The sequence below is a fragment of the Macrotis lagotis genome, chromosome 8, assembly GCF_037893015.1.
Source record: "Macrotis lagotis isolate mMagLag1 chromosome 8, bilby.v1.9.chrom.fasta, whole genome shotgun sequence".
NCBI lineage: Eukaryota > Metazoa > Chordata > Mammalia > Peramelemorphia > Peramelidae > Macrotis > Macrotis lagotis.
Genome location: NC_133665.1, coordinates 175,896,283 through 175,923,622, shown reverse-complemented (window position 1 = coordinate 175,923,622; position 27,340 = coordinate 175,896,283). Strand labels below are relative to the sequence as shown.

General features: G+C 40.4%; 1 protein-coding gene across 10 annotated transcripts in view; it reads right to left on the bottom strand.

The window, feature by feature from the left end:
• CFAP20DC (CFAP20 domain containing) overlaps nucleotides 1-27,340 on the bottom strand; it is a 199,650-nt gene that overhangs the window by 56,862 nt on the left and 115,448 nt on the right. For 8 of the 10 annotated variants that reach the window (XM_074198844.1, XM_074198849.1, XM_074198847.1 and 5 more), the window contains 2 exons: nucleotides 15,600-15,920; nucleotides 4,179-4,382 (listed from right to left, as the gene is read on the bottom strand). In XM_074198844.1, the coding sequence (XP_074054945.1) occupies nucleotides 4,179-4,382; nucleotides 15,600-15,920 (525 nt within the window). Of the gene's footprint in view, nucleotides 1-4,178; nucleotides 4,383-15,599; nucleotides 15,921-27,340 lie in introns of those variants that run through there. The other 2 variants (XM_074198848.1, XM_074198855.1) reach the window with 2 other exon arrangements.

Below are 27,340 nucleotides of genomic sequence, written 5' to 3'. Positions count from 1 at the left end.
GTTGTGTTTGCTGTTAGTTATTTTACATTTTTTTCTACTTTTTTAGTCTTTAGATTGTTTTACTATTTCTTGCATCTACTGGTCTTACTTGCTCTGGTATGGTTAGGTGTCTCGATTCACGCTCTTAATTCCCCTCTCATTTCTTTTCCATTTCCCCCAGGTTCTCATTTCATTTACATCTTAAGACATTTTAAATGCTAGTCTTTTATAAGAATTCTCTTTGAAGCTGTGCCCAAGCTGTGTCTTCCTTTGAGGCTTTGCTTGTAGATGCTTTGCAGTCACTCTTCATGGGCTTATGTCTTGAGGATCCCTGTTGTCATAATAACATTTGATCATGGGATTTTTTTGTTGTCATTGTTTGTTTGCTCTTTCTTCTAATCTACTTTCTAGCTTCAAACATTTTGTTGGGTCCAAGCTCTGGGAACTTTTTGTAAGGGTCTACTGGCTACTCTTTTATGTATCTAGAATCTCAGGACACTGGGTGTGGGGACCTGAAAGTTTTCAATGCTCTCAAAATAGTATGGGCTAGGGCAACATCTGATCACTGCCCACCACCCGAATGTCATCTTCACTGGAGCTCTATAAAGCCCTGACCTGGCTTTGGGTCTGAGCAATATGCCTTTGGGCTTCCCTGGTTGGAGTTCTGGTGGACTGCAGGTGGACTCAGCATTGGGCAGCTGGAGGTTTGGATTCAAGTCCTGCCTCCCACACAATTGTGTATGACCCTGGCCCTGTGATTCTCAGTGACTACAAACTGTACAGGAGTTGCTGTATTGAAGCAGCAGAGGTTGTTGGGGTCTACAGTTCCTGTCCTTGTTATTCCCTTGCAGGTTTCAGACTAGACTTGAGACTGAAGGGGGATCATGCCCACTCCTGGGTCAGATTCAGGGGGGCCTGCCATAGCTGCAATCTTCTCCATCCCTCCTCAGTAGCCTTAGAGCTGGGATCCAGACTAGGGAGGGCACCCAGGAGCTGCTGCACAACCTGTACAAGTTCAGACTCTCTTGGAAAGGTTTAGAACTTTGCTTCTCTCCATCCTGGGACCATCCCCAGGGCTAGACGCCCTCTCCAGTGTTCACAGACTTCTCTGCCCATCTCCCTATGGGGAACTGGTCTGGAAAAATGACACTTTTTTTCTTGGATTTTCCATAAGAATTCAGAAAAATAAGTTTTCTAAATTTTTTTTGGAGGTACTGTGTGTTTGGGAGGCAGAAGGAAGCTCAGCTATACTTCTTCCTGATACTCTACCTGCCGTTACATTAGAATGATTATCATAAGAAATCTTGTCCTTTAATTGCTCTTTAAAAAACCTTTATGAGTTAACAAGGTTTGATGTCAATCAAAATTGCTCAAAATGATAAATTCATTTGAAAATTCATTATAATTCCCTCACTCCTCTTTTCCCCAGGCTGCCACGAATGCCACTCTAAACAGAAAGTGAACAAAACTGATTACTTGGAACCTGATTTTTCACAGAAGTTGCAAAGTATTATTTTAATTGAATTTCCTTACAAGTTAGAAATAATGAAAAATTTGTCTATCAAAGTCTGATGGATTTCCCAGGAGGAGTTGATGCCCACAAAAAGACAATGTGCAACAAAAACAATGATTATTTAATTATCCTAATTGAGTCATTTACAAGTGGATCTAAACATATTTTAATTAATTCATATTCCTTTGAATAATACTGGTAATAATGAAAATAGGGCTTTTCTCCATCTACTTCTGGAACTTTCTTTGTTTTGATTACAATCATCCTCTCTCTCTTTGGAATGGACTCTGTCCTTCCAATTTCTGCTAAAGTCTCTCATTCCAGGCCCACTGTAGGGGACACCTTCTCCAGTGATCATCCCCTCCTCAAGTTGTTCCCCTGAGGGCATGCCTTCTCCCCAAGAGCTTGTAATGGCCTAAGGAGGACAACATCACTTCAATCTCTGAACTAAAGAGAGCCAGGAGAGCACCAAGATCAGAGCAGCTGTTTTATAACCATTGAACTGCACTGTCCCGGAGGCTGGGAGACCAAAGTTATGGCAGGCAGCGATTCTGGAGAAAGCCAAGCCTCTTGTTCTGTGTGGGCTTTCTCAGGCTAAAATGCCTGAGAAGTCATCATGGAAGATATGTTGACCCAAGCTTTACCTCCCCAAATCACTGCTCCTCTGGTCCTCATTGAACCAACCAAAGAGTTAGAGTTTTATTCTGGGTGGGTATTGAAGGTGTCTGGAATTTGAGCAGTGTGGGAGAAACTACAGTTCTACCACCAGAAGTGCACACTCTTGGAGGGCCTAAGGACCTCTTGATTGGTTTTTAAATATGGTGGCAATGTGTGAAGAGGCAGAGCTGGGAGTCAAATGAATTCAAGTCCTGACTCTGACCTATATTGTTGGAGGACCCTGGACAAGTCAGTGGACCACTCAGGGGAAGGAGGTGGGTACACCAAGGAAATCACAGGACCTAAGGGGAAAAAACTACTCAGAATTTCCCTTGACCAGAGGACAAGAAGTCCTGCAGCGGCCATGCTCTTACTGGGTTAACTTCATGACCCAAAGCCATTAGAGAGCCTTGCCATCTGGAGCTTGAGATGAGCTACTGGACAACTCCCCTTGCAGGCTTCTCCACTGCCCCTGCAACACGCAAAGGGATATGGTAACCCTAGTTAGATGTATTGGGGCCTGATACAGAGACTGGAATGGAGAGTGGGTTTCTGTACTCTTGCATTCTAGACCACATAGATTGGATTTTTGAGGACCCTGAATTTGATTCAATGACAAATATACCTTCGGAGGTCAAAGGAGCGCCTTCAATTTTCTCCTTGGTATAACAAAGGGTTATTTTCTGTTCAATATGTGACCAGACACAATACCAGCGGTGCCAGGAAGGAGGCGCTCCTGTGACATACCCTGCCTCCACTCCCAGCCCCCCAAGAACAGAGCTGGGAGGAGGAGAGCATGCTATCCAAGGCAACAGGCAGCCTGGCTTTCTCTGAGCCGTCAGCTCCTCCTTTTTTTGCCATTCTCTGAGATGCTCCACATAGAGAACTGATCCCAAGGCCACTTTCTTATGTCTCAAATTACTTTTGTGCCACATTTTTATGATGCAAAACTTTAATTCTTTTGCAAGTGTCCTGGTATCTCTACATGGTTGCCTTGGTTATGCACATCCCACTCAATGGGAGGCAGGCCAGTTTTATCTTAGAATGTTGACTCTGAGGGGACTCCAGCAAGGGGTAAACCAGAACCCCATGAAAGCAGTCTTCCCTCCGCTCCTTCTATTTCAAGATCTCCCCGGGTGCCTCCCTGGCTGCTCAAGGCTTTAGACAATCAATCACATGCTGGTCTGAAGAAGCTGTCAAGACTACAGGAGGGAACTCAGGGCTATTTTCTGAATGATCATTTAAAATGTCATATGTCTACTGCCTCCCTTTCCAACCAGACTGGAAGTTCCTTGAAGGCAGGTTCATTTCTTGGATTTGTAAGCCCAGAAGTTCCTAGTACATAGTTCTGAAACTATGTACGATATCAAATTTTGCCATTTGTCTCCAGCTTAGCTTTTTTTAAAAATTTATCTCATTATTAAATAAATTCCAATTACATGTAAAATAATTTTAAATGTGAATTTTGAGCTCCAAATTCTCACCCTCTTGCCCCACTCTCTTCCTTGAGGACTGAGTAATTTCATGTGAAGTCAGTTTGCCTTTCCAAGCTGGTCTCAAGTTCTGTCCCCTCACACAACCCTTGGTCTATCCCCAGCCTGGCTTCACTCTGCTCTGGCTCTTGCCTCCACCTACTCTCCCTCCTCATCCCCATCTCTTGGAATCATGCCACATCCTTTCAAAATGCAGCTCAAATGGTTCTTCCTAGAGGAGGTCTTTCTTGATGCCTCTCAAGAAATCTCTTCCCTCTACTGAATTACCTCATACACATCTGGTATTTACTTAATTGGGGACCACATTTGCTTCCCTGAGTAGAAGCTAAGCACTCTGAGGGTAGGGATTAGTTCTTGTAATTTGTTTGAGTCAGAATTTAATAAAACTGGCTGAATGGAGTACATCCTATATCTCTGAAAAATAAGAACTGATGGTGACTGAGAGTGAAAACCATGGTCCCAGTTGGGGGCCTCTCTGGTCTCTGAGTTAGGGTACCATCTAAAACAAAGATGGGAGGAAGATCAATGGGACTCACTGGTGGCAGGCAGGAGTTCCAGGTGGTGGTATCATCGCTGCTGCTGCTGATGCTGACGTTGCAGTTGTCAACCTGGGATGCACTCAGACCATGAGAGGCCCCGGTGTCTTCCAACTCTTCAATCTGCTGCCTCCTCATGCTGGCCAGCATCTGCAGCTCTGATTCACTCATTTGACTTGGCTGGTAGTTGGTCCAGTCATATTCCTTATCAAAAAAGAAAAGAGAAATAGAGATTAAGTAAAAAGAAAATGCAATGTGGCATGATTTCAAATTAAATGAATGGTCCACAAACAAATGGCTCAAATCAGAACATATGAAATAATGTATATAAAGTTCTTTGTAAGTCTTAGAACATTCAATAAAAATAAATTATCATTTCTTCCATCAAAAACTTGCTGAATACTATTTTTCTTTTTCTGTGGAGAAAATAAGCCCATGTCAATAGTTTCACACATACAAAATCATAAAGTTTATGAAAGGGGCAGTTTGAATGAGCAAGGTGTGAAAATGTACAGTTCTATTTGGGGGGGAAAAGCCTGGAACAAGGATAATCAAATCATATCAGGTTAAGATGGAGCATGAATGATACTGAGAAGCATTCAGAAAGCACCTGGCATTTCTACATGATAGTACGTGATGGGGGGGTACTGTTATGGGACATACCAATGTATCATACCAATGTCATATATATATATATATATATATATATATATATATATATATATATATATATATATATATATATGCCACAAGAGGATCATTTTAGAATGAAGGGACCCAAGGGGGGGGCAGTTGAGATGGTGCTGCAGAGAACTGAGAGCCTCCTTTGGTCTGCTGTGCTGAGCAGTGATGAAAACCAGCCTATGCATACTCCCTGGTGAGTCCAAGCTACTTTTGTGGATAGTCCCTGGGGCTGTGCCATGATGAAAGGTCACAACAACCACCCGCTCCCCCCACCATCCTACCTTCTACTCTATACTACTCCACTGTACAAAACTACTACACACTACTTTCCTGTATTATCTGATAACATACTATACTCAATATTATACTCTGTTCCTTCAGTTACTTTACCTTAACTTTTTTTTTTAAGGTAGCTTTGTTTCCACTGGTTCTCTTGCTCTCACCCCTCATCTCTTCCTCTCCTGCCACCCTTTTCCCTTTAGGTTTTTAAAGCTTCCTTTTTCTTTTGTCTTTTTAATGCTGTTATCTATTTTAATAATTCTCTCCCCATTTTCCCCTCTCAATTAGACAGATTCCTCCTTCCTCTTTTAACTGGTCGAATCAAAAATTTTTTAAATTTCATTTTTGCATCCCTTTCCAAAAGATTTCTATCCTGTTGGCTCTGATTCATAGTCCCTATAATTGCTTGATTTTTCTTTTTTCTCTGTGTTCCTCATCCCACCAAAGCTTCCAAGGCCTCCATTCATTCCAGGTTCTTCCTGCTGGACACACATATAAGCCACAAGAGGATCATTCTAGAATGAAAGAGAGATCTTGAGGTGAAAGGGGGCTGTAGGGCACCCCCAAGGGGGAGCCAGAGACATGAATTCCCCTTTTCCATTGGACCTCATTCCCATAACAATACCACTTCAGTATACTGCTCTGCACTATCCAAACTCCAATCTGATGATGCAGAATGCAAGTGAAAAAACAGCCCCCCCAACTTTCTTTTCCCTTTTGCTTCAAAATTTCTCCTCCCTGGGTCCAGTTGCTCCTAAGATTTCCAAGTAGCCCCCTCCCTGATATAGGATATAGGATGAGTGGACTTTTCAAACCCTAAGTCCCCTAAGACCAGAGTAAGACCCCCATTTCCCTTTTTCAGACTACCAGTCTTCATCCACTGAAGCATTCATCAGTAGGATGTCCTCCTACTATCAAAGTGAGGTTATCTACCTTTCTTCCCCTTTTCTATCCTTCCCCCGACTGTCCCTTGGAGATTCTTCTCTTTCTGAGACCAGAGGAGCCACCTTCTCCTTATTTCTAGCTTTTGATATATATCATTATTAGTTTGTTATCCCCTGCTTTGTAAGAGAGTATCCTTAACAAAATATACTTGTTAGGTCAGGGCAAGACAGGTTCTAGCCACAACACCCCCATCTACTTCTTCAGTATATCTACTAGATTTCTGCCTTCACATGCCTCTTGTGTACATTTGTAAAGAGGTCTCTGTCTTGTTGCCCCACTTATTGATACGTATCATTCTGCTATTTAGAGTATTTGAGAAGCAAATAATCTCTTCAGTTCTGGGTTTCTTTATAAAAATGTTTCAATGCCTCTTTATGAATGTCCACCTTTTATTCATATAATTATAAACAAATTTCAGATTTGCAGGATAGATCCCCAAGGACAGCATCCTGAATGCCGTTGCTCTTTGAAATACATTATTTCCTTCCTTCCTATATCTTATAATGGGTACAGAAGTCTTATGTTATTTGAATTTTCTTTCATTTGTATTTGATGGCCTTTTTCTTGATCACCTGCAGACATCACATGCACTATTATTGAACTTAACCACAATTTGTCTTGGAGTTTGAAACCCTTTTTGTTTTCCAGCTCTCAGTGAATTCTTTCAACTGGTATTTCTTTTTCCATTTTTAGAATAATGTATTATTTCCTCCAGGTTGTATTCTTTCAAGAGACCTATGCTTGAGGTTGTCTCTCTGCATCCTATTTGTGACAGTATATTTTATTTGCATAGTTGGTATATTTTCTTGTAATGTTATTGTTTTTTTCCTTTTCTTCTAGAGGGCCTTTGTATTTCCAATCTATTGTTTTCTCTTGTTTCTTTGGTAAGGCTTGCCATAGAAAATTTCAGCTTTTCTTTTCAGTCTGTAAGTTTTGCTGTTTGGACATAAATTCTACTCTCATATTTCCAATATCTCTTTTGAACCACTCAAGAACAGCATGCTGTAGTTCCATGCTTTCCACATATCCTGTGTCTTATCAAGAGCTGGATCACTCCGTTCTTTCATTATTAATTCACAGATGACTGAACTCATTTACTAGATCTGAAGGCTGCATTTCTCCTGCCCCTCTTGAACTTTTTTCTCCTCTTGCTCACTTCTCTCTTCCTTCACATGTGGTTTCCTCAGGGGCTAGATCTCAGTGTCTCAACCTGCTCCCATGCTATGCATGAGTCCAGCTCTGCCCCAGTGGAATTCCAGTTGTCAGAACTGGTCCCAGTTGGACACTGTGCTCTTCTTCTCTTGCTTGGTGGAGGGCTGCATAGCCCCCCTTATTCACAAAGTCTTGTCCTGGTAAACCACCCCACTTTCTCTTCTTAGTTCTTTGACTCAGCACTTACAGTATTTGTGTGATGGAGTTGTGGTCTCTGGTAGGCTTAGACCATGGCCATGTGGCTACCTTTCATAGCCTCTGAAGCTGGGTTCTCCCCAGTATTGGGAATGGGGGGGGGGGGGAATGTGGCCTAGGGGTGGGTTTTGGTCTAAGTCTGTGTCTGGTCCTTGTCCTGTTAGTATATCTTTGCTGCTGGTAGTGTGGGACAAGGAGAATCAGTGCTAAGGGAGCTCAGAGTCAGTGAGCACCAGTTTTGTAAGTTTAGGTTCTTCTTTTTTTTAATCTTTTCTTGGATTCTGGGAGCCCTAGACAGCGGAAATAGCTCAAGTTGCTTTTTCTTTGGTGCATAATTTCTGTTTTTCAGAAGTTTTGAGAGGTTGTGGGAATTGAAGAAAATGTTTAGTACTCCATCTTTTTGCTTACATGATGCAGAAGTTTCCCTCTAGGTAATTTTTTAAAGAATGTATACAGTAATCTGTCAAGTTTTTTAAAAAAATATGATAGAAAAAGAAACATTTATCCAAAGTCAAATTTCTCTTGCCCTTTTCAAATTTTAGGCATTATATGCTATTTTTCTTAATGTCAACTAAATTTGTTTAACCCCCAAATTTCTTCTTCCTCTTCCTCCTCTTCCACCACCACCACCACCATCAGCATCATCATCATCCAGTTTTGTCAGGGTACTAAACCACTTTCAGTAAAATAGTTTTCATTTACCAAATGGGACTCTGAAAAACTTCGCTTAATTCAAACAGATAAGCAATTTCCCCCTAAAAAAGTAATTTACTGATTGGCTCATTGGAAAATAAAATTCACTAATGATAAGAATAAAAAATAAAACAGTAGCTATGTATGGAGATTGGAGGGTAATAACAAATAAGTAATCACAATGCAATTCAAAATATCTTATATCTTTTACTCTGATTTCAAAGTGTATAAAATGGGTGATTAAAAACTAGAACCAATGGAAGATGAAACCACTCTGCTGGGCTAAGACTTTTGCTAAATATAAAGAATGTTCTAGTTTGTTGCATCAATTGGGAGGCAGACCACTGGAAAGAACTAAGGACAAGAATATGAATCATCCAGCTTGTTTTAAGTAGACCCACACCCAGTTTTGACTTTGGATGGTTCTAAACTTTGTAACCTTGAAAAATTCTACTTGGTTTCACCTTATCAAATGTCATAATTTCCAGGGAGATTTTTACAAGTAACACTGCAGAATCTCCCAAGTTTTTCTTATTATGCCTTTTCTAAGATTACATCTACCATTTTATTGTCAGTCATTTAGTAAATATTTAGTAATGGACTGTTTGCCTGGGAGTGGCCTGGGTTGAAGAGTCAGCTGAATGTGGATTGGATACTAAGTGAACCAGCCCAGGGCTTTCAGGGATTCCTAGCAGCCCCCCCTTTTTTCAACATGAATGTGCTCCTGGGGAGTTCAGGTAGCCAAGGGACAGAGCAAGATATGGGAGGGCGAGTGAGCCTCGGGACACTCCTAAGGCTCTCCATTCAAGCATGGGGGGGTACTATTTTGTTTTTGACTTCACAGTCTGGTCCAGCCCAGTGCCTTTCAGTTATTGGATAGATGAAGAACAAAGGAAATAGATGGTGGGAGGAGGAGGGGAGCCCAAGGGTGGCTGAGATGGGGACTTCAGCCTTTTAATGTCATGGTCCCCTGACAGGTTATTGAGACCAAGAGAATTCTTTTTAGAATTTGTTTTTTAAAATTATTTTTAATTGAAGAAAATTCATCCGGAGATTAGTGAAAATAATGATACATCTCCCCCTCCCCCACCCCTACAAGTACACAGATCTAAAAGCTAAGGTAGGACCCCAAGATTAAGAGCCCTAGGTCAGAGTGTAGTTCCTAAACCTTTGGGGGTCAAGGTCCTTTTGAGGGATCCATGAAGTCAAAAACTATTTTTATGATAACATTTTAAAACTTATAATACAATAAATATCCATAGTTATAAACTACCTCTTCCAGGTCCTTAATAACTTAGGGTCATGGGATACAAAAACTAGAGAAATGTTGACTTAGAGGAAGACTTCAAGCAAATCCTGAGATTCCTCCGGGGAAAAAAGTGAGAAAGGTAGCTGGGCTGCAATCTGCACTAGTGGCAGAACTGCCTTCATTGACAAGATGACAGATCCCCCTAAGGGCTCAGGAGCTAGGATGAATGTTCCATGAGACTACAGGGATATCCTGTTCTCTCCATCATAAACCCATGACTCCAAGCACAGGACTTTCACATCTGAACAGCTTCTAAGGATTACAAGATACTTGCTGCTTATAACCTGGAGGATGGTGCTGCCTTTTCACAAATGAAGACATTGGGGCATAGTAAGATGAAAGAGCTATCCATGATCTTAGTATAGGTGACTGAATGTTTTCTGTGTTTACAGCACTTTGCTGTGAATAGGAATATAAGGCAAAGACAAAACCAAACAGTCCCTGTCCTCAAGAAGCTTATGATCTACAAAAGTAACTTTATAATGTTGCTTAAGGTGGGATCAGTCTGGAAGAATAAAGAAGAGAAAGATACACAGGACCCACCAAGACATTCAAACAAGGTGAGAAAAATTAGCATTATTATATTATATTAATAACCAATTGTTAAATGATTATTGAAAGCTTTCTGTTCTAACTACTCATTCAGGGGCCATCTTCTAAAGTGCAGTTAGTCAGCTGGTTTCTGAAGGACAGTACCCAGCTCCACATTCAAGTTGCTCTGCTATAGACTGGACGCTACCAGTCTAGAAGGCCTTACAAAAAGACTCTAATTGCAGTGAATTCTTGTTTAAGAAATAAGCCCCTGTCCTAAAAATCTTCCATTAGACTTGAGGGTGATCCAGTCTATGAAGAAGAAAACCAGCCAGAGCAGTCTGGGGAGAGATGCATTCCTTTGTTCAGACATGACCAAATCTCATGATTAAGTCATTTTCTCAGCAGAAGGAGCTTTTAACCACCTTCTCATTTGAAAGCCCACTCTCTCATAAACCACTCACCAATAAGGATTGAGTTTAACTGTCAGGACATCCCCTTTTCTAAAGGTATTTATGCTCCACTTGTCCTGATTCACTTCTGGTCACTGGGTTCAGATGGCTCTGGAGGAGAAAGTGAGGCTGGAGACTTAGTACAGGACCCCCTCACTAATTCACATGCTTGTCACGGCATCACCTCCCTGATGTATGGTCTTGTAGAATGAAGGACGAATGTTATTATTATATGTTCAGGGGTCTCCGTGTTTTTGTCTCTGGCTACCAAAAGAGACCACTAACCATCAATTTATTGATTTTTTGCTACCCTAATCATTATATTGATTCTTAATTACTCAGAAACTCTCTCTGGCTTTTCATTTGTCTCAAAGTGAAAATACTGCAAGTGAGGTCAAATACAAACAACCCAGAGCAACTGGAAAACAGCTGCAGTTGGTAGGAAGAGGAAGAGAAAGGCTCTCTCTGAGCAAAGGCGAGATGCAGTGTAGAAGAAGAAAGGGAAGAAAGAAGGGAGAGAAGGAAGGAAAGCGGCAGGAAAGGAGGGAGGGAGAAGAGGAGGAAGGGAGAAAGGGAGGAAAGAGGAAGAAACATTGGTTGAGTGCTTATTGCGGCATGGGATGTGAATTCAAATCCAGAGGCTCCACCCAATTGGGTGATGCTGGAAAAGTGACCTTTTTGCACCTGAACCAGACACAATCTAAGGTCCCAGTCTGATGATCTCAGAGCCCATTTGGAGACCCTGCAAACCCACTACAAACCCCTCACTCAAAGACTCAAGTACTCAAAAAGGGGAAGATGAAGAGGAAAAAGATCTAAGACACAAGTTAAAAACCTCACAGGACCTGTATTAAAAAGCAAATAGTTGAGTTTTTCTAATCTCAAATTGTGTTTACATGTGCCATTTATTTACATTGCTTAAAAAAACCAAGGTTTTTCCTTTCCATTTAATTCAGTTAATAAACTTTGAAGTTTCTTCACTGATTCTGACAACATCTTTTCCTCTACATGATCACTTACTTGATAGTGATGGGATCTTTCAGTGCAATTAGAAGAAAAAGAAAATTCAGAGATGCACAATCCTATGAGTCCCTAATTCCTTTCCCACAATTACCCTTAGAAAAACATATAATAGGAAAAAATCCCCAAACCCATTTAATAAGCCCATTTTATTTCCTCTGAAGTACTTTTTTGGGGTAATTTATTTTACAGATATGGCAAACACATGATAAGACTATGAAAATTCACTCTTCTACACAGCAGCTTCTGTCAAACTCTGGTGATGTGCTGGTTCATTTTGCAAAATTTTTGTTATGAGGGAAGGTCCTCTTGGGAGAGACATGGAGGTGGAAAGGATATAACTGGATATTAAGGTGATTAAAAAACCAAAATATATTTATAAAGACTTTAAGAAAAAGAAATGTGCTGAACTGACACCAAGTCTAATAAGCAGGCAGAAGTAACTGGTCTATTAACTCTTACTTTTTCATGACTCACGATTTAAAGGAGGTAGTTACACCAGAAATAGGACACATAAGCCAGTATCACTAAACACCCCATCATATTCAATTGGGATTCCCACAATCAGAAATAAAAATAGATTAAAGTATAACTAATCTTTCATAAAACAATTTTTGGGGGTCAAAGAGTTTTTCCCTCTCTCAGTGAGTCTGGGGGAGTTGTACTCTGGTCGCTTTTTCCCCTCCAATTCAAATATTCTCTTATAATCACAAATTAAGTTCAACTGTGTTGAAATGAGAAATGCAATTTCAGAAATCTTTTCTTTAAATCTTCAAGATGCACATAATGACATTTACATTTTACAACATTCAAATGAATTCATTCAAAATTGTTTGAAAATAGTTATTCATGTGGAAAAGTTTAATTACCAGCTATCTGCATGGTGGCAATATTACCTAGAGGGTTCTATTTCTTTCTTAATTAAAACTATTTGAATTGAATAAAAAAGCTCTCTTAAGATAGGAATCAAATATTCCAAGTAAGAGGTTTGCTAAGCGGTCACCAAACCCCTTTGATTAAGGTTGTTTTAGGATTACTGGGGAGGGTAAGTCTCCTGGCTCAATGTCACCATAAAAACTTTTGCCAGGAAAGTTTATGTGTCATAAAGCCACTCCTTCAAGTTTCTCTGGATCAAGAACATAAGACACTTATCCATAATTTACTTTTTTTCTGAGGTTTTTTTTTTTTGCAAGGTAACAGGGTTAAGTGGCTTGCCCAAGGCCACACAGCTAGGTAATTATTAAGTGTCTGAGACTGGATTTGAACCCAGGTACCCCTGACTCCAGGGCTGGTGCTTTATGCACTACACCACCTAGCTGCTCCTATAATTCACTTTTTATCCAGAGTCTCCTGCTCCACCTGTTTTGAATACCTTTCATCAGACAAGCTAGGACCTTTTCCTCTAACTCCCTTGGTGCTCTCCTGGTTTCTAGGCTCCCAGGCTTCAGGTTCTCAAGCCATCCTTAACTCCAGGTGACTAGATGCCATCTAACAAAGGAACTGTCAAAGAATCTCCTATCCACATCAGAGGGACCTCTAGATCCAAGAGAATTCATAGATTTTAATTCTTGCACACAAAAGGACAGGTTAGTGGGTTTACAGTTTTAATTGCTTTGCTGGGTGGTCAGGGAGCCTTGGCTAAGGGGCACAGAAAGTGAGGGTTTGACTTTGGCACTGTAATCTAAGAATGTCAAGGTTCAGCAGAACAGAATGCTCAGGGAGGAGGGGGATGGGCCTGCTTTGGGGACCCTAAGCAGTGGGGACTTGGTTTCTTCCTCTTGGTAGGACTGATCAGAGGGTGTGTTTGGTCCAGGGCTTGGGAACTCCCACCACCTGGGCAGAGGCAGCTTGAAGCCTTAAGGAGCAATGTCCTTGTTGTGGCCGCTGACCATTCACACTGACATAGCAGCTTAAGGGGAACAGGAGGGGTAGGAAGGGGACCCCCAACTCGGGGGGTGAGCCCCAGACTTCAGCATACTCTGCTCTGCCAGATCAGCAAACGCAGCGGCCCCAAGTCCCTAGGCTAGCTCAGCATTAGAAAAGGAAACCAAGGGGAAATCCACAGACATGAGGGAAACTCAGGAGTCAGCTTCCCCTAAAGCTCAGTATAGTCCTAGTTTTAATTTTCTGTCCTGTACATTTGATTTTGAGAAAATGAAAGCTAAGGGGGGGCAGGGAGAAGGGGTGCCCCAGTCTGGAGATGGGAAGACTTGACTTCAAATCTAGCCTCAGACACAAACTAGCTGGAGACCTGGGCAGGTACTTTCTTCCCCCTCAGTCTGCCTCAGTATCTTCATCTGTCCCACAGTGGTTGTGAGATCAATGAGATCCTATTTGTAAAAGGTACAGGAAGTGCTGTAAAGATGTCAGCTCTGGTGCTGTGAGGAGCAGAGAGGTGCCCAAGCAGGGGCACCTTGTCCAACCAGGGCATCTCGATTAGCAGCAAGGAAGAGAAGCTCATCCATGTCTTCTCAGAGAAGATGTTAATCAATAAGAATCGCGACAAATGGATGACAACTTTCTATGGAGTCTCATCAAGCACCAGGGTGACAGCAGCTGGCCCAGAGAAGCAGGAAGGACGTCCCAGCTCCCATATTACATAGAAGAAAACAAGTGACAGAAGTCAGCCAACATGAGAACTGTCCCAAGGCCTGTGTCCAAGTCAGGACGTCCATGTCCACTGACTCCAAACTGTGTCACATCTGAGGAAATCAGAAAAAGGAGCCACCTCACCGAGAGTCACTGAGAGGGAGAGATGGAGAGGGAGAGGACCCTCAACAACAAGTGGGGCTCAACCCCGACGGATGAGCCCTGTGGCAGTCCCTTGGAGGAAGGCTTTGTCTTTTCCCCGAGCATCTTTTGGGCTGAGCAGGGTGGTCTTTGAAAGGTTGTTCAGGATGTTTCTATTTCTAATTTTACTCTGTGACTCGACTCAGGATATGTAGGCTATGTTTTGTAAAGAAAATCTTTAACTTAAAAAAAAGAACTTGAATGTCACATTTGGAACAGTTCCATTTGTTCACAATTTATTACGGACAGTTACATGAGGAATAGAACAAAAAACCAGAATATATGAGGAAAAAAATCAATTTTGATGGGCAAGCACCCACCTGCCAAACTAGCCTTGGGATTCAGGCTGTTATAGGACTCCCAGGAACTTCAACCATGCAGCTCCTCTCTTTTTCTGGAATGCTCTCAAGAGCCGATCCCAGCCTCGACTAATGATAACTTTATGCAGATTATTAGTGAGAGTCTATCACTTCCACTTCACAGGTTTTCAACCTTCTGCATTAATAATTCCTAGGCAATGAGCAGCCACCGTGGCCAATTTGACATGATAAAATTTACTACTTAACAAAATACAAGGATTTATATTAATTGTGGGATAGGAAATCCACATTTTAATGCTGAAACCTGTGTTCATATAGATACTGATTAAATACTATTTCTGTGTTTTTTTACTCAACTCTATTTACAGTTAATGAATCTTGTCTTGCACCTGCCTAAGTCATAAGCCTTTGTCTTGGAACTTAGTTCAGATATTCAGTTGCTCTATATGGAGTTAAATTAGGGAGTCCAGAACTCCTTAACCTTGGAGGGCACCTGGCATGTCATCCCAAGAGCCTGGTCTGCTCTCTTGAACCTCAAGGTGAGGGTCAAACAGTAGCCAATGGGGAGGAAGGTTTTGCTCATCCCTTGCTTCTTGACTACTGTTAATCAATCACAACTTTTTCCTCTCTATAAAACTGTGTTCTCTATTCTGCCCTTCCCTAAAATGATAAAAAGGGAACCATTCCTCACCTTATCTGGGGAAATCTTGAGATTCTCTTGCCTGGACAGTTTGTACTTTACTAATAAATTGATTGTACTCAGTCTACCTTGATTTTTAACTGTTCCCACATTGCTGTGCCTTGTCCTAGAATGCAAAAGGATATAACTGAAACAATGATTCTGTTAGTGAGGGATAGGTGACCTCATGACTTAGGCTGGGGAAGGAAAACACTAACCAACTCTGGGAGGTAAAGCAAAGGGGAGTCACAGGTTGTCAGTGATCAGTCTTGCATTGTCCACCGGGACTTCTTTTAGGGGAGTTTTACTTACTGATGCTGTTTCTTGGGGGTAAACTGGCAGGCCCTCCGGTTGGGTGGTGGTGTCCGGAGCTCCCTTGGACAAGTGAGGCCTTCTCAGGGTGGGAGAGAGGCTCGGGGTCAGCCCCAGGCTCTTCTGAACACCGTTTTGGGGTTCAGACACTGCTGTTTCTGTAGAGGCACTTTCTACATAGTCTTTACACATCTTGCTTCCAGCCCTTTCCGTAATCCTTTCTAACAGCAGCTCTGATGAAACTGTTAATTCACATAACCCTGATGGGCTGAGGCTAGCTGTAAGGCCTGGCGGATCATGGATGAATAGCCTCTGGTCATCCTAAAATATGGGGAACAAAGTGAAAACAATTTTGAGCAGAAACTTGGAATGGACAACTCATCATGTACAAGCCCTTAAGCCAGTTTTTAATTAGTGATATTTATAAATCATGGGATTTTTATAATAGCAAGGTAGTTTTAAAAAATAAAAGCTTTTCTTTTTTTGGTTTAAATAACTATCAGTAATGGGAAATAACTCAATAGGAGAGGGAAAATAAAGGTCCTGGGACGTGTTCCTTCTATAATGTCTCGATGCAACCCATATCGACCACCTCTGGGTGATAATAGGAAACACTATATAGCAGTCCATGAGTATATTTATTTCAACTAGAAAAGAGAATCATCCTCACTACCAAAAACACCCTTCCAGTTTTGTGATTTGAACATACAAGGAAAACGAAATTACCAGCCATCACTAACACAGAAGATGGAACCTACCCCCACAATGATCCCGCAGTTCTATGGATCAATGGGATGGAATAATTATATTTCATGTTGTCTTTTAGATTACAGGAAGAGGTGAGTCCAACCCATAAACCATATGAACTATCCTTACTCATCAAGCAGAGTCAAGATGCTTGCGGAAGGACAAGTACTCATGTGAACTCACAAATCCTCTCCAAATAATTTTAAAATAATGTCTCAGGTCAAATTCTGGAGCAGCAAAACCAATACAGGCCAGAATTAAACTATTTTCCATCAAAATACAAGATAGGAGGTTGTTGGGAAAGGCTGTCTCATTGGAGGCTGGAGGTTCCCATGTAGGCCACACTCTGGAGATCCAGGAGCAGCAGGCAGTGGAGGTTGGACAACGTAGCAGAAGGTGCTCAAGGGCACCCGGGGCAGGCCCTGGCTCAGAACCCACTCACTGCCCAGGCAGAGCTCCAGGTCCCACCTGGGGGAAGAGGGCACAAGCATGGGAGAAGATGCCTGGCCCTGGTCATAGTTCAGAGCAGAAAAGGGTGCATAGATCAGAAAGCTCACAGACCAGAGTGTAGGCAACACATCTCCTGAACCCTGCAGAACTAGCTCTAAAAAGAGGAGCACACAAAACCTGAAGCTTGGGTCGGTGTCCCCTCCACCAGGGAGCAGAGGCTAACTTTATTTAATGTAAAGTTAAAAATCAAGAAATGGGCCAGAAAATGAGCAAACTACAAAAAAAAAATAACCTGACCAAATAACCTGACACTATAGTGTCAGAAGCTCAAGACAGAAATTCAGAAGGAAACAATAAAGTCAAAACAGTTACATGTAAAGCCTTCAAAAAAAGTGAAATAGACACAAGCTGCAGAAGAATTCCTGAAAGAGCTCAAAAAGGATTTTAAAAATTAAATAATAGAGGAAGAGGAAAAATTGGGAAAAGAGAGCAATGCAAGAACTGTGAAAAAAACATCAGTAAAAGAGTAAAAGAGACACCAAAAAATACTGAAGAAAATAATACCTAAAAAAAAATTGGCCAAATGGCAAAAGAGGCACAAGAATACACTGAAGAGAAGAACTCCTTAAAAAGCAGAATTGGCCACATGGAAAAGGAAGTATGAAAAATTCATTGAAGAAAAGAATTCCTTAAAAAAAGTAGACTTGTCCTAATGTAAAAGGAGGCACAAAAGTTCACTGAAGAAAATAATTACTTAAAAATTAAATTTGGGCAAGAAGAAGCCTTCAAGAGTCATGAGACTTAAAGAAGCAATAAAATGAAATGAATTCAAAAGAATTAAAAAAAAACAGAAGAAAATGTGAAATATCTTGTAGGAAAAACTGACCTGGAAAATAGATTGAAGAGAGATAATTTAATAATTATTGGTTCAACTGAAAGCCATAATAAAAAAGAGAGCCTAAACATCTTGTTTCAATAAATTATCAAGGAATAGTGCCCTCATACCTAAGAACCAGAGAGTAAATCTATAATCTACTTATCATCTCCTGAAATAAATAAATCCCAAAATGAAAACTCAAAGTAACATGACAGCCATATTCCAAGTTCTCTGATCAAGGAACATAGCATGGAGGGCAATAATCAGTCAATAATTATAACTTTGAATGTGAATGGGATGAATTCTCCCTTAAAATGTAAGCAAATAGCAGAGTAGATTAAAAACCAGAATCCTATAATATGCTGCTTACAAGAAACTCATTTGAAGCAGAGAGATACATACAGAGTAAAGGTAAAAGGTTGGAGCAAAATATATTTTGCTTCAGCTGAAGTGAAAAAAGCAGGAGTAGCAATCCTTATCTCAGACAAAGCAGCTGCAAAAATAAATAAGGAAGAGATAAGGAAGGAAACTACATCCTCCTAAAAGGTACCATAGGCAATAAAGCAATTTCAATACTAAATATGTATGCACGCAATGGTATAGCATCTAAATTCTTAGAGAAATTGAAGGAGCTACAGGAAGACATAGCAAAACTCTACTGATGGGAGAACTCAACCTCCTGATCTCAGATTTAGGTAAATCTAACCATAAAATAAACAAGAAGGAAGTTAAGGAGATAAATAAGATTGTTAGAAAACCTAGATATGATAGACTTATGTAGGAAACTGAATGGGGATAGAAAGGAATATACTTTTTTTTCCCTACAGTACATGGCACTTACACAAAAATTGACCATGTACTAGGGCATAAAAACCCAATGATCAACTGCAGAAAGGCAGAAATAGTGAACACAGCTTTCTCAGATCATAATGCAATAAGTCAGTCATAAGCAATACGGGACCAGGAGATACAGACCCAAAATTAATTGGAAACTAGCCTCATTTTAAAAAATGAGTAGATCAAACAAAAAATTAGAGAAAGAATTATTTCATCCTAGATAATGACAATAATGAAACAACATACCAAAACCTATGGGATTCACTCAAGGCAGCTGTCAGAATATATATTATATCTTTAAATGCTTACATGAATAAATTAGAGAAAGAGGAAATCAATGAACTAAATATGCAACTAAAAAAATTAGAGAAAGAGCAAATTAAACCCTCTAACTAAATACCAAATTACAAATTCTAAAAATTAAAACTAGAAGCTGGTTTTATGAGGAAAAAACCATAATAAAATAGATTAGCCATTGGTTAATTTCATTTAAAAAAGAAAGAAAACCTAGTTAGCAGTATCAAAAAAGAAAAGAGTGAAGATGAAATTAAAACAACTTTTTGGAGCTATTTTGCCTAATTATATGTCAATAAATCTATAATCTAAGTGAAATGGATGAATATTTACAAAAATATAAATATTATAGATTAAAAGAGGAAACAGAATGCTTAAACAATTCTATTTTAAAAAAGAAATTGAACAAACCATCAATGAGGTCCCTAAAAACCAATCCCCAGGATGAATTCCCAGGTGAAGTTTATCGAACATTTAAAGAACAATTAATTACAATATTATAGAAAATATTTGAAAAAATAGGCAAAGATATCCAGAGATCCCCTTTGATCTAGTAATGTCAATACTAGGTTTGAATTCCAGAGATTTTAAAAAAGAAGGGGCATGAAGAAGGACCATATGTACAAAACTATATCAGCTCTTTTTAAGGTGACAAAGAATTGCAAAATTGAGAGGATGTTCATCAATTGAGAAATAACTGAATAAGTTGTAGTATATGATTGTAAAGGGATACTCTTATGCTCTAAGAAATGAAGAGCAAGATGCTTTCAGAAAAGAAAAGATTTACATGAACTGAAGGAAAGTAAAGGGAATAGAACCAGGAGAACATTGTACAAAGCAAATATTTTTCAGAGAGACAGAGACAGAGACAGAGAGAGAGAGAAAGAGAAAGTGTGTGTGTGTAGGGTTAGGGGTAGTAGGGACCTCAGTTCTCTTTCCAAACATGTCTAATATGAAAAACATGTTCTATATGACTGCATATATAAAATCTATTTCAAATCACATCTCAGGAAAGGTGGAAGGGAGAGAGTGATGGAAAGAATTAGAAGCTAAAAAAAATTGAAAAAAAGTTAAAAAATTGTTTCTATATGCAATGGGGGGAAAAAGAAAAATAGGCAAAGGATTCTATCAAAATCCTTCTTTGACAGAACAAAAATGAATAAAGAAAACTACAGACAAATTTCCCTAATGACTACTGATGTAAATTTTTAAAATAATTTACTACTACTACCAAGGAGATTACAGCAATATATCACAAAGATCATACCACCATTACCAGGTGGGATTTATAAAGTAGGAAAGCAGAGTTGATTCAATATTAAGAAAACTGTCAACATAACTGAACATATCAATTACAAAAACAACTAAAACCATGATCCTCTCAACAGATGTAGACAAAACACAACACTCATTCTTACTAAAAACACTACAAAGTATAGAAATAAATGGAGAGTCCCTTAAAATAAGTAGTGTCTATCTAAACCATTAGCAAGCATTATTTGCAATGGGGAAAAGCTAGCTAAACTCTTTCCCAGGAAGATCAGAGTTGATGGAAAGATGCCCATTATCAACACTATTATTCAATACTGTACTAGGAAATGGTAGCTATAGCATTAAAAAAGTAAAAGAAATTGAAGAAATTCGAATAGGCAACGATGAAACAAAACGATCACTGTTTACAGATTATACAATGAGAAATATGCAATTCTAGAGAAGTGATTAAAATTTTTACTAGTGGAAAAAAAAACTTCAGCATTTCCAATATATTACCAACAAAGACCAGTAGGAGAAATAGAAAGAAATTCCATTTAAAATAAGTGCTAATCCATTTAAAATACTCAGCAGTCTACTTTCTAAGTCAAAAGTATGAACATAATCATAAAGCAGTCTCCATACAAATAAAGTCAGATCTAAACAAATGGAGTATTAATTGTTCCCAGATAAACTGAACCAATAAAATAAAAATGACAATTTAACTAAATTACTTTGCTTTTTTAGGGCCAGATCAATCTAACTACCAAAATTATTTTATAGAAGTCTGAAAAATAGGGGCAGCTAGGTGGCACAGTGGATAAAGCACTGGCCCTGGAGTCAGGAGTACCTGAGTTCAAATCCGGCCTCAGACACCTAATAATTACCTAGCTGTGTGGCCTTGGGCAAGCCACTTAACTCCATGTGCCTTGCAAAAAAAAAAATAAAATAAAAATAAAGTATTGTGCCTGATTGTTGTATTAATGGAATGAGCAAGTCCATCAAAGTTTACATCACTCCATGTTGCTGCTAGGGTGCACAATGTTCCTCTGGTTCTGCTCACCTCACTCAGCATTAGTCCATGCAAATCTTTCCGGGCTTCACTGAATTCCTATCCCTCCTGGCTTCTAATGGAACCAACAGTGTTCCATCATATACATATACCACATTTTAAGCCATGCCCCAATTGAAGGACATTTACTTAATTTCCAATTCTTTGCCACCATGAACGGAGCTATGAATATTTTTGTACAAGTGATTTTTTATGCATTACTAAAATATTTTTGTTTAAGAGTAAACATAATACCCCCCCCAAATATAGACCCTCATGAGAAATAAAGGAAAGAGGAAAAAAAAGTGTTTCAATCTGTGTTGATACCATCAGCTCTATCTCAGGTGGATCACATTCTTTATGTTAAGTCCATCATAAAAATTACTTCCATATTTTTCCACTGTTTCTGTTGCTGATTCTAATTCCCTCCATCCATTCCTCCCCACTACCATATATTGTATTTTCTCTCTCCTTTCACACTGTCACTCTTTTAAAATGTGCTGTAGGGTAGCTGAGTGGCACAGTGGACTGAACACCAGCCCTGGGGCCAAGAGGGAGCCCACATACCATCCCTGAGACCCAGCAACCACCTGGCCCCGTGGTCCCAGACAGCATACCCAATCCCAGCCCCTTGCAAGAAGTAAAAAAGAAAATGTGTTATAGCTGACTATTCTCTCCTATGATCTACCCTCTCCTCTATCACCCACATCTACCTTTCCCACTTCTCTCCTTTTTTACTCTAGAAGTCTATATCCTATTGAGTGTGTATGTTGTTTCCTGAGCCATTTCTGATGAGTGAAGGTTCCCTCATTCCCCCTTCCACATCACTGCAAAAGTTCATTGTAAATATATATATATGTATATATATATATATATATATCTTCTATATGAAATATCTTAGCCTATTCGACCTTTCCTTTCTCTTACTCTCAGTGCATTTCCCTTTTAGCCATTGACTCCATTTTTACAATATCTTCTATCTTCAAATTCAGCTCTCACATGTGCTTCATCTAGAAAAGCTCCTTCTACCTGCTCTATTAAATAAGAAGTTTCATATAAGTATTATCAGTATAATTTTTCTATTCAGGAATACATGCAGTTCAGCTCTGGCTGTTTCAACAGGAACATCTGAAATTCCCCTGGTTCACTGAAAGTCCATCTTTTCCCCTGGAAGAGGATGCTCAGTTTTGCTGGGTAGTTGATTTTCGGTTGCATTCCAACCTCTTATGCCTTCCGGAATATTATATTCCAAGCCCTACAAGCCCTTAATATAGTTGCTGCTAAGTTCTGTGCGATCCTGACTGTAGCTCCATGATATTTGAATTCTATCCTGGCTGTTTGTAATATTTTTCTTTTTGACTTGGAAGTTCTGGAACTTGGCTACAATATTCCTGGGAGGTTTTTTTTTTGTGGATCTTTTTCTGGTGGTGGTGGGGGCAGTGGATTCTCTCAATTTCTATTTTGCCCTCTGCTTCTAGGATATCAGGGTAATTTAATTTTCCTGTAGGAATTCTTTAAAAATAAGGCCAAAGCTCTTTTCCTGATCATGACTTTCAGGTATTCCAAAAAATTTTTAATTACCTTTCCTGAACCTGTTTTCCAGATTAGCTGTTTTTTTCAATGAGATGTTTCACATTTTCTTCTAATTTTTCATTCTTTTGGTGATGAAGTATTGTGTCTTGACTTCTCGTAAAGTCAGCAGCTTCCTTTACCTCCATTCTACACCTGAAGGATTTGTTTTCCTCAGTTTTCTTATCTCCTTTTCTATCTGGCCAATTCTGCTTAAAGCATTCTTCTCCTCAATAACTTTTTGAACTGTTTTATCTATTTGACCTATGCTGATTTTTAACATGTTATTTTCTTCAGCATTTTTTGGATCTCTTTGACTAAGCTGCTGACTTTGTTTTCATGTTTTTCCTGCATCTCTCTCATTTCTTTTACCAATTTTTCTTCTATCTCCCTTACTTGGGTTTCAAAATATTTTTTGAGTTCTGTCATTGCCTGAGTCCAACTTCTGTTTTTTCTTGGAGTCTTTAGATGCAGGAGCTTGTACTTTCTCATCTTCAGATTGAGTATTTTGATCCTTCTTGGGATCATAGACAAAGAATTTCTCAATGGTGTTCCTCTTTTTTCTCTGTTTACTCATTTCTCCAGCCTGTGCCTGGTTTTGGGGTGCTTCCTGAGCTTTTGAGTATTACTGGAACACCCACTTTGGAGAATTTTTTGGGACACTCCATTGGGACCTTTGTTCCTCCAAGATCTTATGTTCTCTTGTCTGTGCTTTGATATGTAGATGATCACTGGAGCTGTGAGGAGGGTCCTTGCTATCTTAGTATGGAAGGCCAAACTGCAACCTGGATCTGAGTATGTACAAACAGCAGAGTCCTGTCCCAGGGAGAACAGAGATATTTCTGCAGTCTCCCCTGACCCCCTTACTGTCTGTGGGCTGTGCTCTGGAGGTGCAGGCTGGTTTCCCTAGATTCCTGCTGCAGGTTCTCACAGCAGGGTTGCTCTGAGGCAAGTGCTCCTCACTCTATACTCATTCTGGTGCAACAGAGTTCTCTCACCTTCCCTTCAAACTGTTCCCTGGATCCCTGGGCTGGGATGGGCTGGACTGTGCTGAGCTGTGGCTGGGGCTTTTTTCCACCCCCACCCCCCACCCTGGTCCTGGTGAAACATACCTTTCCCATGGAGCTTCTAAGCTATCTTAGATTGGGAAACTATATCACTCAGTCTTTCCGTGGGTTCTTCCCCTCTAAAGTTTGGCTTGAGTCATAATTTGATGACTTTTAGAGTTTTGGGGGGAAAGGAGTTTCTGGGAAATGCTACCTTCATACTGCCATCTTGGCTCCGCCCCTCAGGTGTGTGTGTGTGTGTGTGTATAACTGTCTTTATTTCTTCTTTTTTTCTTTTGCCATATGGCTATCATGGAAATATATTTTGCATTCCTGCACATGAATAATCTATAGCAAATTGCTTATCTTCTCAAGGAAGATAAGGGACAGAAGAAGACTTTGAAATTCAAATTAAAAAAAGATTGTTAAATTATTTTTACATATAATGAGAAAAAACAACCTACTTACGATAATCAAGACAAAAGTTTCCTGAGGAAGCAGGATGATCAACATCTAGGTAAATAAAGATGGCAGACAAAAATTTGCTGTCAAATACCACGTATTTGAAAATTGGGTCAGGGATCACCACCCAGGAAATAGTGAGCAACTGTTTCAGATGTCAGGACTGCATTTCCTCTGAATGCCTATGAACAGTTCTGCCATGGAATTTTTGACTTTCAAAGATTAAACATAGGAAATAAGTTGAATTTTCCTTTCTGTCCTCTCTTATCTTTTTTTCTTGCCACTTATAAATCATTATCTTCTCATGACTTTTGGTCTTCTCTTACTCTTTGATCTTGTTCAAAAAGAAAATTAAAAACAAAGCTTCTGTGTCATCATCTCCTTTGATTTGCTGAATTAAAAATATGCATTTCTAAGTGAAATCTGTAACAGGCAAATCACGCAGACTCTGAAAATTCCTATAAGCTTTGCTCAAACCTCACTGTGCACCCTCATAAAGTTCAGGGTTCTCCAAATGGGCTTTCAGTCAGTTTGTACTGAAAGGAGAAATCATGGCCTGAGGGGCAGTAGGGGCTCATGGGGGGCAGGCTTCCTTCCCCTCTCCGACTTGGAGGATTTGTCCCAGCACCACCCTACCTCTGAAATCACCTGTCCTTGCCACTCCTCATCTGAAAGCCTTCGAGTCCAGGTGCCACCTACCACACAAACTCCCAGGGCTGGCAGGGACCCTTCCTCTGCCTTACTTATTCTCTTGGACTCCTCCTGGGATGTCTCAACTGCAGCCTAGGCTATTTGGATGCTGTTGGATAAGAGTGGCTCCTCAGGGCCTGGGAGTCCCCATGCAAGACCCACTTGTTAGGAGCCCCCCTCCAGCTGATACTCTTGGGACACTCGCAGCATGCTGTCCCATATTGATAATGGTTAGACTACAACTACCCACCTTCTCACCCTTCCTCTGCCATTGCCAGCCTCACCAGGGCTCAGCATAGGCACTGAAGGCAGTCATTCCTTCTAGAAGGGTGGGCAACACTTTATAGGGTGAGACCAAGCTAACTTTGGGGGGGGGGCTGGCTTGAGCAACAGCCAGAATAAACTGATCCCAGGGCACGCAAACAAAGGGGTGAGTCCTTGGGAGAGGTCCATCCTTGCCGAGGATGTGCCAGACCAGTACTTCGGGCTCCTGGGAAAGAGCCTCACTCAGTCATCCACAATTGTGACTTCCAAAGCCTCAGTTTTCTCATCTGTAAAATGGCAACTATTCCTTATCTTTGCCAAAAAAACCCCCAATAGGGTCATGAAGAGTCGGACACAAATGTGGGTCTGAAACTAAATCAGCAGTGGAGTTGGGCAGGGAGCTCTCAGGCCATCTCTATTACTGCACATCCAAGTTCTGGGGCTCTGGAAGGCCCTCACCTCAGAACCCCTGCCATCACAGTCCTTTGGAATTAATCTGAGAGTGGCAACCACAGAAAAAGAATCCCCTAGACATCTTTCTCTTAAGAATACCCTGCCCCCTCTGAAAATGTAAGATCCAAGCATGACAGATATTTAAGAATAAAAGCCAATAGTATGTGGTTTTTCTAGAGAGTAAGATCCAATAGGGCAGCTGGAACCGAGTCATGCCTGGCGAGGTAACCTCCATGAAAATCATAAAGACATAAGCTTGATGACCGAGTGAGGACCTGATCATTAAGGGAATGAGTTCACCCCAAGACCCAGGGATGTCCCTGGACATCATCATGGGCTCCCCTCCACCCCAGAGTCAAGGCACCCCCGAGCTGGTGCACCAGACATATCAATTATGCAGCTGGCTTCTCCCCTGTGATGGAAACACAGACATTTGGAAAACAGTCTGATCTACTTCATTTCAAATTGGGGGCCGTGGTTCCATTCACTCCTTTAAAGAGCCACTTTAGCTACAAATTGATAAACATTTTCCTTCAGAATACCATTCCCTGACATGATCAACCTGCACATCGGAACAAAATATTCAGACTTTAGGATTATTAGGCATTTCTTTGCTGAATGTTAATACTCTGTATTCCCACCTAAAAATGGAATTTTCTCAAATGGCTATTTGATTTCTGTCTCAGTTCCTCCTACAATATGCACCTAAGATGGCTGGGCAAATGGCCAACATGACCTAAGATGTTGGAGATTACCCAGGTAGACTGGATTAGGTACTGATAAAGGGTTATTCACCACCACCATGACTCCTGGTAAAGATTTGAAGGCCTGGGGCTAAATGGGGCTGAAAATGCAAAGTCCTTGCTCCTTCCTAACAGCATCGCATGAGCCCACGGCCCCACTCCACTAATATACCTGGCTTTTCAAAGTCCTTTCTAAAATGTGATATACAAAACCACAGTACTCTACCTAAAGTGGTACAGTGGGAAGAGAGTTGAACTTGGAGGAAGAAAGACCTGAGTTCAAAACTTGCCCTGGACTCTTATAAGCTGGATGACCTTGGGTAAGAAACCTCCTTTCATCCTTAGTTGTTCATCTGTAAAATGAGAATCCAATAGCACTTACCTGTCAGGGTTGATTTGAGAATCAAATGCAAACTTTAAAGTGTCATATAAATAAGAATGATGATGATGATGGTGTCTAGAGGTTACCTCTGACTGCCATCTGTAATGACAATTCTAAGGGGTAGTTAGGTGGTGCAGTGGGTAGATTACTGATCCTGGAGTCAGGAGGACCTGAGTTCAAATCCATCCTCAGACAATTAGGAAGTAGCTATATGACCTTGGGCAAGTCGCTTAATCCCACTGGCTTGCAAAAACTTAAAAAAAGAAACAGATTCTTTTGTTTTGACTATTTCCACCCCAAGCTGCAACACCACAAAGAATAATGTGAAAGAAATGGTGGAAAAGATATTTCAGAGAACTAGATCAACTGAAAAAAGATAGGCTGGTCATGTAGTGAGAGAATGACAGAAAACTTAGAGACTGCCTATGGGATCTACTGGTCTAAAGATAACACAAGGGAGGCTGCAAGCATGGTGAGTGTCCTTGCACTGGTGGGGGAAGGAGCCCCTGAGACTTGCATCAGATGGGCAGGACTGAGTGGCCTGCAATCTGTCCTGAGGGAATGCCAAGATCAGGGACACCATAGATTCAGAAGAATTGAGGAAAGGAAGAAGGATTTAAGCTGG